Source organism: Chrysemys picta, chromosome 13 (assembly GCF_011386835.1).
Source record: "Chrysemys picta bellii isolate R12L10 chromosome 13, ASM1138683v2, whole genome shotgun sequence".
Taxonomy (NCBI): Eukaryota; Metazoa; Chordata; order Testudines; family Emydidae; genus Chrysemys; species Chrysemys picta.
This window is the reverse complement of record NC_088803.1, coordinates 51,521,847-51,534,948: the sequence shown is the minus strand read 5'-3', so window position 1 is coordinate 51,534,948 and position 13,102 is coordinate 51,521,847. Positions and strand designations below refer to the sequence as shown.

General features: G+C 44.3%; 1 protein-coding gene across 13 annotated transcripts in view; it reads right to left on the bottom strand.

The window, feature by feature from the left end:
- Positions 1-13,102, bottom strand: part of ZBTB46 (zinc finger and BTB domain containing 46) — a 102,473-nt gene that overhangs the window by 36,597 nt on the left and 52,774 nt on the right. For all 13 annotated transcript variants that reach the window (XM_042847380.2, XM_065566226.1, XM_005291746.5 and 10 more), the window contains one exon: positions 439-714. In XM_042847380.2, the coding sequence (XP_042703314.2) occupies positions 439-714 (276 nt within the window). The remainder of the gene's footprint in view (positions 1-438; positions 715-13,102) is intronic.

Sequence of the window (13,102 nt, the reverse complement as noted above, 5' to 3'; positions counted from 1 at the left end):
CAAACATGACTACAACTCTATTTTATTTTTAAAATTTACTGGAGTGGCAGCTCCTTCCCACCTGGCTTTAAGATTGATTACTTTTTTATTCAAATCCTACACAGCATCCATTCTTTAACTGAAAAAGTCAAATATTCCATACTCTCTAAATACGTAAAACCATGCTAGTGATTTGTCAATTAGCACAATGTCCAAATCAATGTAATAAATATCTCCCTAATACCTTTTATATTTCCGACAATTGGTACTAGAGCTATGCTGCATAACATTACAGACAACAGGATTCTAAACCTCATGGGATGTGCATTTATACAGAAGTTTAACACAGATAAAACTAGCAAAGGAGTAATAAATCTAGAGTGACCTGAATTTCCTCCTTTTTCCCCTAATTAGTTTTTAAATTAATCTTTAAGCAAAAATATAAAAGTATAAACTTACGAGATAAAGAATGTGTGCCTTTGGGTAAGTACTCGAATAGCAGAGAACTGTCCTCTCCCAGCATGTCAGCTTTCAGAGATAACAAGCTGTTCTTACTCATGAGGGCTGCGCGCAGGTTAGCAACTGTCGCAGCCTGAAGTGCATCATCCTTCTCCGGGGTAAGAGGCTGAGATAGGTAGCTAGCATCACCTCCTAGGAGTGCTTCATCAACATTTGTGTAAAGGTCTGATCTCTCCACTCGGCTATCCGAATTGCTGGGTTCTGTCACATCAGCACCTATGTAAATAAAAACACCATTAGAGAAACATACAAAGAATTCAAACTTTCAAGGTGAGATATCTAGACACGTGCATTTCTAATCTTAGGACTAAACGGCTAGGCACCAACAGTACATAGGAAGAGGACCTACTGGTTTTGCTTTCATAAGTAGATGGTAAGAGTTCTGGTTTGGGTCTCAACTTTTATTGTCCATTACATATTTTAATTTAAAACAGTTACACATTTTTACTCAATCCCAAACATGCAACTCACATGCTTCTAATGTCCAGACTACTCAAAGATTAAAGCAAAAAAAACTCTGTTAGCGTTTTCCGTTGCCAACCACTAAAGACTTATTCTAATACATGGTGAGAAACAAATTTAGTGTGAGTAACTCTTCCATCCCTTGAGAAAGCCTGAAGGTGAACTGCAATATTATATGACCCATAATCTTGTAATTTGTAATATGTGCGCACTTTCTGTTTCAAGAGATACATCAGAACCAATTCAATTAAGGTTCTCCACCAGATCCTTCCAACGTGGGTTGCAGTCTTTGCTGTTGTTCTATGAAGCAGGTGGTTACATCACAGCTATCACAAACAACGTAGATGGATAGGCAATATAAGATAATCAATGTAACTCACTGGATTATACTGAGCAATTCATATTTTAATACTACAGCAAGAGTTTCACTGACCATGACAGTTAAGATTTTATCACAGCAGGCTAGTACACAAACTGTTTTCAGCCACTTTAAATTGTGGCTTTCCAGCTGAAATTTTCCAGGCTTGGTCTTTTCCCCAAGATGAAGATTTTGGAAAATCTGAGCAACAACAGGTCTACTACAATTCCATGTGGTCCCTGAGGTCATTCATATTAAAAGGATACCATAAACTACAGTTTCACAACAACATCTATTATACATGAAGTTTAACATGAGTACTTGTGAAAAAAACTCTGACAAAACAGACCACCTGACATGGTAAATTGCCTCAGAAGTCAAAAATGTAATGGACTATTACAACAATTAGTATAAGTGCAGAAGAATGAAAAGAATATTAGAAAATAATACACATGTATGTAAAGTTGTAAATATTACATTTGCAAGTTTTTTATTCCAATAAAAAATGACATTCATACCTTTAGCCATTATGATAATTATTTAAAATAGTCCACAAAGGAATAATCAGCCAACAGAGCAACAGTGACCACACACACAACAAAGTTAACTAGCCATCAATTCAAAATAGCCAAACAGACCCAAACCTAAAACCCAATCACACACACACAGCTTAGCCATTGCCAAAATCCTGAGCAAATGGATGGTCGGTGCAGCATGTCCTAAAAGTCAACAGATTACAGCTATTTTGGAAAGCCAGCAGGACATCACTGAGAATGCCCCATCAAGGGGGTTCTGCATCTCTGCAGAGTGCACATGTGGCTGTATCATATAGGGAGAGAGGCAGTTTTTCCAGTAGACAGGTCCCAAATGATTTATTGCTATATAGGTCAAAACCAACTCTTTAAAATTCACTCAAACCAATAGGAAGCCAACGCAGATCAGAGTGCTGATGCTGTGTGCTCCCCTACAAGATACACCATTTAACAAGTGAGTTGTAGCATTCTACACCAGCTTCAGTTTTCAAAAGGATTTAATGTGTGGCCCCACAGAGAGCATATTATAATTTATATAGCAATTTCCATAACTACATCTCAAAGTGCTTTACAAAGGAGGTCAATCTTTATCCCCATTTTACAGATGGGGAAACGGAGCACAAAGGTGAAGTGGCTTGCCCAAGGTCGCAGAGCAGGCTAATGGTAGAGCTAGGAATAGAATCCAGGTCTTGAGTCGCAATCTACTGCTCTATCCACTAGACCACACTACTCTACATTACTGTAATGTAATTTTGAGGTGACAATGCCACGGATAACAGCAGCAAGGTCCAAACCGGAGAGAAAAGGTTGCAATCTCCTGTCTGGGAGCAGACAAAAAAAACAACATATTGGTCACTGCTGTAATATGGAGTGTCTAAAAGCCACTGTGTTTTAAATGATTGTCTAAGACAGGGGTCAGCAACCTTTCAGAAGCGGTGTGCCGAGTCTTCATTTATTCACTTTAATTTAAGATTTCGCGTTCCGGTAATACATTTTAATGTTTTTTAGAAGGTCTCTCGCTATAAGTCTATATATTATATAACTAAACTATTGTTTTATTGTAAAATAAACAAGGTTTTCAAAATGTTTAAGAAGCTTCATTTAAAATTAAATTAAAATGTTGATCTTAGGCCGCCGGTCCGCTGCTGGTCCTGGGTTCTGTTCACCTAGGCCAGCTGCAGGCTGAGCGGGGCCTGCGGCCGGGACCCAGGCTGGCAAGGGTCTGGCAGCAAGAACCCTTGACCGGCAGTGGGCTGTGCGGGGCCCGCGGCCGGGACCCCAGACTGGCAGTGGGTTGAGCGGCTCAGGCCGCTGTCGCTCAGGGGTTCCATCAGCCGGCTCCTGCCAGCTGGGATCCCGGCTGCCGGACCCGCTCAACCCACTGCCGGTCTGGGGTCCTGGCCCTGCCCATGTACAGTGGGTAACTACCTTCTCCCTGGTTCTGGCCCATTCTCTTCCTCTCTCTGCACTGAGCTGAGGGTGGGAGTGCACTGAGCACAGGGCTGTGGGTGAAGGAGCAGGCTGGGGGTTGGGGTGTAGGGTCTGGCCAGGAGCTAGAATGAGGGAGGGGGCTCAGGGTTGGGGCAGGAGGTTTGGGTGTGGGGCACTTACCTGGGCAGCTCCCATTTGGTGTGAGGGGTGCAGGTGGGAATGTGGGGGGGGGGAACAGGAGCTCCTGTTTGGTGCTCAGGGTGGGGATGGGTATGTGGGGGGTGCAAGAGTCAGGGCATGGGGTGCGGGGGTGCCAGAGTCAGGGCTGGGGTCCTGGGGGCGGAGGGGGTGAAAGAGTCAAGCAGAGGTCTGGGTGTGTATGAGGGGGGTGCAGGGCTCAGGGCAGGAGCCTGGGGTGTGTGCGGGGTGCAGGGCTCAGGGCACGGGCCTGGGAGGTGTGCGGGGCTGCAGAGTGCCATTAAAATTTGGCTCGCGTGCCAACTTTGGCATGCGTGCCATAGGTTGCCGACTCCTGGTCTAAGACCATTTCAAAATTAAGAAACTAAGGACAGATGACTACTGTGACACTACACCCCAGGGGAGCACCCTGTAACCCCCATATTTATTTGTATATAATTTTGATGTTGCATACAAGGTATGCCTTGTAAGGTATCATGGGAAAAGTTATGATCTGCTGAAACCCATTGTTACATCTAAATATATATCATTAATGCATATGAAGTTATGAGAGTTGTGTTGTATGATTGTCACTAAAATATGCTAAGGGTTTGGGAAGCGCCCAGATACTAGCGCCCCCAAAGACGATAACCAAGGAGATAACCAACGCCCAGGCAAGTGTCGAACAACTATCAACAGCCATTGTCCAGCAAGGGAGCTACAATGCAATGACTCACTTGCACAAGGCCACACCAGGGGAATTGCTCAACCTGGGTCCTTTTTCCTCCCCCACCTATGCTGCAAGCAACAAGGACGTTGAGAAGACAGAAGATTTCAACAGAGAAGACTGGCCCATGTTTAAGGGACAAACCTGTATATTAAGAACTGTAAGAGCCGGTGGAGTGAGAACATTGCTTGATCTAAATACTGCCTAGTGTGATAAGGGTTAAGGTTTAGAATGCGTGCTTATATTTTATTTTGGTAACCACTCTGACTTTCTGCCTATCACTTATAATCACTTAAAATCTATCTTTTGTAATCAATAAACTTGTTTTACTGTTTATCTTTACCAGTGAGTTTGCCTGAAGTGCTTGGTAAATATGCTCAAATTACAAAGACTCATGTATGTCCACTTCCCATTGATGAAGTGGTGAACCAATTAATAAACTTGCATTGCTCAAGAAAGGGTCTTGAGCAGTGCAAGACGATATATGCCTGAGGTACAAGGCTGGGAGCTTGGGGGATTTGGCTCTGGTGCCTCTCTCTGTGTGATTCAGGAGTGGCTCTGGGAGCATTCATGCAATTTAGCTGGGTGTGGGGCTCCACGTGCAGTTGTACTGAGTGGTAACAGTACCTGCAGGGGTTTGCTGCTTGCCACTAGTAAGGCATTGTGAGAGACAACCCAGAATAGGGAGTAAAGAGGGCACAGCGGTTCCACAGTCCCAGGCTGCATCCCGGGGAACCTGTCACAAATACCTTCAACCAAGGGGGCTTATGTTATTTCTCCATATCATCCTAAACTGGACATCCTACAATTTAGCACCACCTGAGCTTTATCTAGTTTGAGCTTTAAATCACCTGCCCTCCTCCATGACCTAATCTCAACCTGGCTAAAAAAGTGTTCAACAGCATTGTCCAGAGAAGGGGTTCTCAGCCTTTTTCTTTCTGAGCCCCCCCCCCCACCTGCTATAAAAAAACCTCCATGGCCCACTTCTGCCACCACAACTGTTTTTCTGCATATAAAAGCCAGGACCAGCATTAGTTGGTGTCAAGCAGGGCAACTGCTTGGGGCCCCATGTCAGAGGGGGCCCTGTGAACCCAAGTTGCTCAGGCTTCAACTTCTGCCCCGCGTGGCAGGGCTCGGGGCCCCGGGCTACAATCCCATGCGGCGGGGCTTCGACTTTCTGTCATGGGTCCCAGAAAGTCTAATGCCGTCCCTGCTTGGTGGACCCCTTGAAACCTGCTCACGGTCCCTCTGGGGTCCCCGGACCCCTGTTGAGACCCACGGGTTCAGAACACACAAGACAAAGCTGGCTTTCACCCTCATAAAAATACTTAAAATCCTGTACTCCATGCCATCTTAGTGGCCTTCCTAATGGCCACATGAATAAGAGGGGTGAAAGAGGAAACTCTGCAATACCCTACACTTGAGAGCCCTATTTGAGAAACACTGTGATCATGAGACTAAAGACTATCCCAAAACATTTGCATAACAATAGCAGAATTAAGGTTAATCGTATGGATATCTTGGCTTTTAAGTGCTTAATTATGCAACTTGAAGTTTCTCTTAACAGTTTTTTGAACAGAAGTGTATCTGAAGTTAGTCATTTGTGATATGCTCTGATCTTATCTCTGCCTCTCAGGGCACTTTAGATTCCTTATCATACTGCGAGGTTTATTCTGTTAAACTGGATTGCATCTATGAAGATAGAACAATAGCCTGCTGTTGTCCCATAAGTAACATCTTCCACTTCCTTCAAAAATGACAACTATTCCCTACTATGTAGTACTCAATCAACGCTGTTGGAGATTTAGGGAAAATTAAAAGATGGCAATGCAAGCTTTGCAATAAACATGTCAGCAGTGTTTAGGTTCAGCTGACAGAATCTCGCTCTCTCTCGCTCTCTGTAAAGCCGAACTATTTCCCTCCCTCCCCATATTTCATTTCTGGAGAATCAGCTCAACAGTCTTTCTTTTAGAAAAAAGTATTTTAAAAATTAGTTTTCCAAGTTGAAAATGTTAATACTTCACCACATTTTGATTAGTGTTCATAATTAGAGGATAAAAACAATTTTTAAAACAGATTGTTTAAAAAAAATTGTCCCTTTAATCAAAACGATTCAAAAATCAAGTATTGCATGAAGAGATAAAGAAATTAAGAGAATTATGGCTAATTAAAAAGGCAATTTAACAAACCTCTTTAAAACCTGTTACTCCAGTCAGCATTGTTTGTAGTAGATTTTGCATGAGGTGGCAAAGAATTCAGGCCTGAAAGGATGTTTGACAACAATCACTGTTGCCAAATATTGGGCAGTAAAACATTTCCAGTTTTCTCACTTCTTTTCCATAGCCAATTACAGATGCTGACTGACAGTTTCCAGAATGTGTTGCTGCATGCGGCACATAAACACTAATTGCTAAAACACAGGCAGATTAATTCTAACCACAACAAGATATTAAATATTCGTCAAAAGCCAAGATTACAGATAGCCAATCAAATAGTGACTTTAGGGCTTTCAGTATTTATAGTTGAAATGACCTAATCAAATATACTTTAAGGCAAAATAACTAATCACACTAATGAAATTACTAAAAAAATACAAAATAAAAATACAAAACAAGAAACCCCAAACACACAAAGTCCCTCTTAATTGAGCTTGCAAAACCCCTCTCTCATCTGATGTAACAGCTCTTCTAATCTGCTAGCAAAGAATCACATGAATCTAAAGTATCCATCGCTGCCCAATTAACTAATGCAGGGGTGGGGAACTTACGGCAGGCAGGCCAGATCCAGCACGCTGCTGCATTTCATCTAGCCCGCGGCTAGTCTCCACACTGCAGGCTGGAAGCCCTGGGTCTCAGCACCCCGCCGCCCCCCCCCGCGGGGCTGGAGCAACGCCGGCTCACCCAGCTGAGTGGGGAAGCTGGGGTTGCCAGGCCGTTAAAAGTACGGTCGGCTCCACTCAGCTCCCAGAATGTCCCTGCAGCCCCTAGGAGCAGGGGCCATCAGGGAAGCGCCACATGCTGTCCCCGCCCCCACTGCCGACTCTGCAGCTCCCATTGGCTGGGAACTGCGACCAATGGGAGCTGCGGGAGCCGCGCCTGCAGGCAGCACGCACAGCTCCCTAGCCCTTCCGCCTAGGGGCTGGACATGTCAGCCACTTCTGGGAGCAGCACGGAGGCGGGAAGCCTGCCTTAGCCCCACTGCGCCGCCGTAAACACCTGCACCCCGAACCCCCTGCCCCAGTCTGAACCCCCTCCCACACCCTGCACCCCAACCCCTTGTCCTGAGCCCCCTCCCGCACCCAAAGTCCCCCCTGGAGCCCACACCCCAACCGTCCTCCCGCACCCCCAACCCCAAGCCTGCTCCCGCACTCCAAACCCCTTGACCCCAGATCTACCCAAGCCTACATCCCCAGCCGGAGCCCTCACCCTTTCCCACAGCCTGTTGCCCACTCCCACACCCTGAACTCCTCATCTCTGGGCCCACCCCAGAGCCTAGGGGAAGCCACAAGCCTCCACACACCCCGCAGGGCTGAAGCTGCAAGCACCGGCTGCGGAGGAAAGCCCCAAGCCCCCACGGCCCCTCCCCTTTCTCCCCCCCACCCCCCACCGCAGGGCTATGTGTGGCCTGCAACTGATTTTTTCTGTGAGTCAGTGGCCCTGATAGAAAAAAGGTTCCCCACCCCTGAACTAAGGAGATCATCAGGGCCTTTCAAATTCAAGTCAACCAAATTCCAGTAAAAAAATTTTTTTTTTAAATTATCCAAGGAGAGGAGGAATGTAATAAGCCTTAATTCACCTAATGTTTATGGTATGTGTTTGCTGTAGGTGAAGGTGTGACTAAGCATACCATGCTAGCTTTTATCTAGCTAGTACTGTTGAGAATAGTAATGTAGATGTGCAGCAAGGACTTCAGCAGAGGCTAACAACCTGACTACAAGACATCAGGAAACCTGGGTACATACCTGGGTTAGTAGCTTCAGTTGCCACGTCTTCACTATTATGGTTATCCATGCAAGCTAGATTAAATCTAGCACAGATATGCCTACTCATGCCACACTCACACCTTCACTTATAATGTAGACCATACCCTAAATGAGAGCTTAAATGACATCTGCTTGCCAAAGAGAGGCATTTCTCTGCATCTTTTGTATCATTCACAGGAAATCCTAGTTAACGCCAACAAATTAAATATGGAATTAAAATGCTGTTCTGAAAAACTGAGCTCATTAGTATCTGCTAATAATTCTCCCACAATTATTCCATTGCCCCACCCTCGTTTCCAGACACTGAAGCTTTCAGAAAATCTTTATTAGGAAATTCAGTCTGCTCAAAGATTTTTTTTTTTTTTAAAAAAGCATGAGGTTCCTTTTAACAGCTTCTGCTATACTGTAGGTAGGTCATACATTCCTGAAACTCTGAAAGCAGTGTTTAACTGGGAAAATCCTTATTTACACATGAAGCCCAATTACATGCATCTTGTTAGAGAGAGCCCACACATTCTAGCTGAATAGTGCATGACACACACACTTCATCCCTAACTATGCTGACCATGGTAAGCATTAGCACAGGGGTCGGCAACGTTTGGCACGTGGTTCGCCAGGGTAAGCACCCTAGCGGGCCGGGCCAGTTTATTTACCTGCTGACGCGGCAGGTTTGGCCGATCGCGGCCCCCACTGGCCGTCCCGGGCCAATGAGGGTGGCGGGAAGCCGCAGCCAGCACATCCCTCGCCGCTTCTCGCCGCCCCCATTGGCCCGGGACGGCGAACCGCGGCCACTGGGAGCCGCGATCGGCCGAACCTGCCACGTCAGCAGGTAAATAAACTGGCCCGGCCCGCTAGGGTGCTTACCCTAATGAGCTGCGTGCCAAACGTTGCCGACTCCTGCATTAGCACCCAGGGCTGGCTCTGGCTTTTTTGCCGCCTCAGGCAAAAAACCCTCCTGCCGCCCCCCAGCGGGGAGCGCCGCAGGGAGGGCGGCGAGCCCGGCCAGGGCCCCGCTCTTCCCGGCCGGCCGGAGCGCCGGGAGGAGGGCGGCCCCACTTTTCCCGGCCGGCCGGAGCGCTGGGGGGAGGGCGGCGAGCCCAGCCGCGGCCCCGTTCTCCCCCGGCCAGCCGGAGCGCCGGGGGAGGGCGGCGAGCCCGGCCGGGGTCCCGCTCTCCCCCGGGTGAGCGCCGCCCCCCTCCAGGTGCCACCCCAAGCACATGCTTGGAGGGCTGGTGTCTGGAGCCGGCCCTGATTAGCACAATTCTAGAAACAGTGTTTAAGCAGTTTGACAGAGTGGCTGGAGTAGCAGTTTCCTAAACAAACACAGACAAAGCCTCTGCACATACATTTCTACTTGGATAGAAGTGAACTGGACACTTTTTTTTGGTGAGGAGTACAAGTGACAAGAAACCATTTTTTTGTTCTTTGGTAGGTACATAAGATAGTTAACTTTTATGACTGCTGCTGCACACTGAGTGGATTATTTAGAGAACTATCCACAATGACTCTGAGTGTTAACAGCTAATTTAGACCCCATACTTTTATATGGTATTACATTTTCCAATATGCATTACTCTACATTTATCAACACTGAACTTCATCTGCCTTTTTGTTGCCCAGTCACCCAGTTTTGTAAGATCCCTTTGTAACTCTTCACCGTCATCTTTGGATTTAACGGTCTTGAGATCCAGCGCCCTAGGGATACTGTATCTCAGCAGTATGCCACTGCTGTAACAAGGGTTTTATTTGAAAATACTACTAAACTGGAAATTTCTACAAAAGGTAGGGAGGACAGAAAATTAAAACAAAAGAAGATGGAGAAGTTACAAATACAAACACAAATTAAATATTCAAAACAGAAAAACATAAGGTAATCTTCTCTGTGTGGAAAATAATCCAAAATTATTGTGAGTGAATTCTTGGAAAGCATGAATGCAGCAAATTACATAAAACTATAATAAAAACATACCAGCCCTGGCAATCTAACCATTTATCCACCCTTTACACCATGATGATTGATAATTTAAAAAAAACCTGTATTTTATTCACCTGCCATAAAGCTTATTTGCCTAAGTCAAGAAGAATTTTTCAAAGTTGGCTAAAACATACCTGGGGAGGAGGCAGAAGTTTGTAGGCAGCTAGATACTAATTTGTTCTGTGGTATGTGACAATTTCAGGTTGTATAACCAGAAACATCATATATTAGGAAAATATTCCTCCTATATTGCATTGTTTACACTAGGAAATGTACCAGTCACTGACATCATGCGTCAGCAATGGGGGTAATTACATTAGCGTTGAAAATAACAACTACAAATGTACACAGAACAAAAAAACCCACATTCATCACTGTTTCATAAACAGTGGTTGAGCACCACTTGGTGCAAAGTTCAGCTACTATTTCTGAAACTTATAACACATTTGGTTCTGTTGTTGGTCACTAATTTGGAAGTCCATGTCTGAGGTCAGACTGTTTACCAACTCCAGGTAAATCGCAGAATGATAGGAATGTTGGGCTGGAAACAATCTTAAGAGGTCACTTGTCCATCTCCCACACTGAGGCAGGATTACATATACCTAAGCAATCCCTGACAGAGGATTGTCTAATTTGTTCTTTAAAACTTCCAATGACAGGATTCCACAGCCTCCACAGGTAGCCTGTTCCAGTGGTTAACTATCCTTATAATTAGAAAGTTTTTTCTAACATCTAACCTAAACCTCCCTTGCTACAAACTAAGCCAATTACTTCTTGTCCTACCCTTGGTGCACATGGAGAACAACTGATCACTGTCCTCTTTGTAACAATCTTTTCTGAAGAGCTGTGTCACATCCACGTGATTCAAGATGCCATATCACTGAGATCTCAATCTTTTGAGTATATTATGCAAAAGGATACCACAAGAACAACGAATGCTGTAGTGACTATTAGGTTACAATTCTCAGTATGGTTGCTGCAAATATCTTCTAGCTGTTCTTTCAGCATTCCATCCAAGTAGACCTGAGCTCTTTGGACTGAGCTATGTCTAGAAGGGCTGTAATGTAACGTTTCAAAGCTTACACTTTGAATAATTTCCCTAGAAAACCTAGTGTCGCTACTGAATCCTTTTCCACAGGGATATTTGATCAGCTAATCTCCAGACAGAACACACAATTCTCATTCTGTGCAGCTATATAGTTATCTTGAACACTTAGCACATGACATGTTCTTGATAACTGTAGCATGAAAGAAGCAAGAGCCACATGTCAGAACACATTACTCAGGTGTCACATCAGGTCAGACTGAGGATACTATTGGGATTTGGTACCTCAAGAAAAATGTGGCTGATGCAAAATGGGGTATGGTCTTAATCACTAAGGCTGTGTCTACACTGCCACTGTCAGTGCTAAAACTTTAGTCGTTCAGGGGTGTGAAAAAGACACACTTCTGAGCGACAAAAGTTTTAGCTCTGAAAAGCGCCAGTATAGACGGTGCTTGCTCCCGGCGATAAAGCTACCACTCCTCATTCAGGGTGGTTATTTTTAATCGCTGTGAGAGCTCTTCCCTCCCCCCCCCCCCCCCGGTGATAAAGCGTGACTACATTGCCCATGTCACAGCGCGGCCATGTGGACGGTGTAGACATACCCTAAACCTCTCTCTATGCTCTGCAGAAGTCCAGCCGCCAAACTGAGGGTTTGAAATGCAGCTGATCCCTTCAACTTGAAAGGCAAGGAACTCAAGGACCACTTCAAAACTCTCAAGTTGCTAATTTGGGACCCAAGGCAAAAGTTTCTAGACTAAAAGAGGATGATTCCAACGGAGGAAGTCTAAATACAGTCACTAACCTTTTAAGAATTTCTTTGCAGACTTCCATGTTAACTTCAGAATCAGTCTAATGGTAAGCTATGGAGGATGACAGGTATAACTTAACATAAGCCTCCTGGGACCGGATAGCTAGAGTGACATCTGTGAGCAGACAGTAATGCATTTACGTCAATCATGCTACTCTGAAAGAAGACAGGTAGTGCTCGTGTCTGTCCATGATTGACATCAAGATGACACTTGGGTTACAGCATGTAGCTGTTGGGTTGCTTCAAGCCTTTGGACATCTTACAATAATTGCAATTAATAAAATATACAGGCTTAGAGACCCTTAAAAAAAGCAAATACTAAATATATCAATTTTTAAAGGATCAGAAACATTGCATTAAACACTGCAGACCACACGCGAGATGTAAATTTATTTAAAACATTTTACTCTAAAAAAAAAAATAGCAACTTGATCTTGACATGCATTTCTCATTCAAGCCATATAAAAAGTCATTACTTCCCCCCCCTCCCCCCTTCTTTGTTTTATAATCATATTTGGATTAGAAAACTTTATTACTATGCTCCATGAAAAAAAAAAAAAAAGAAGAAGTGGGGGGCGTGCTAATATTTCTGGAGCATATACAAAAGAATGCTATAGGAGAACAGAATATTTTTTAGTTTAGTTATCCTGTCTCAATAATAATCCACCAAACCTATGTCATGTAACCAATGAACCAAAACCGGTTCTGTCCTTGATTAAAATTTACTGCTGCAATAAGGAGAAGAGCACGTCCATGAACTATGTTACAATGCTAATAGAAGTTGACACAGATAAATGAAAAATTTAATTAAGCCGTGGGAGTGGTATCTGTGAGAGTGAGCATCTAAAACCCACCTCCATCAACTAAAACGTATTAGCATCATGGACAATTATTTGCAGGAGAAGTCAGATTTAATAAGCTTTTTAGATAAGGCTCTATTTATAAAAAGACTGAACTGTCCAGAAGAACATGAAGTATTACCCCTTGAAGTTTCCAGTGAAGAATTAAAACAAAAATAAGATGTGATAATGTGACCCTAAAAATATAAGAACAAAAAACAAGAGTGATACGTAATTCCAATCTTCAAGAGCTTGAAAAATGTACCT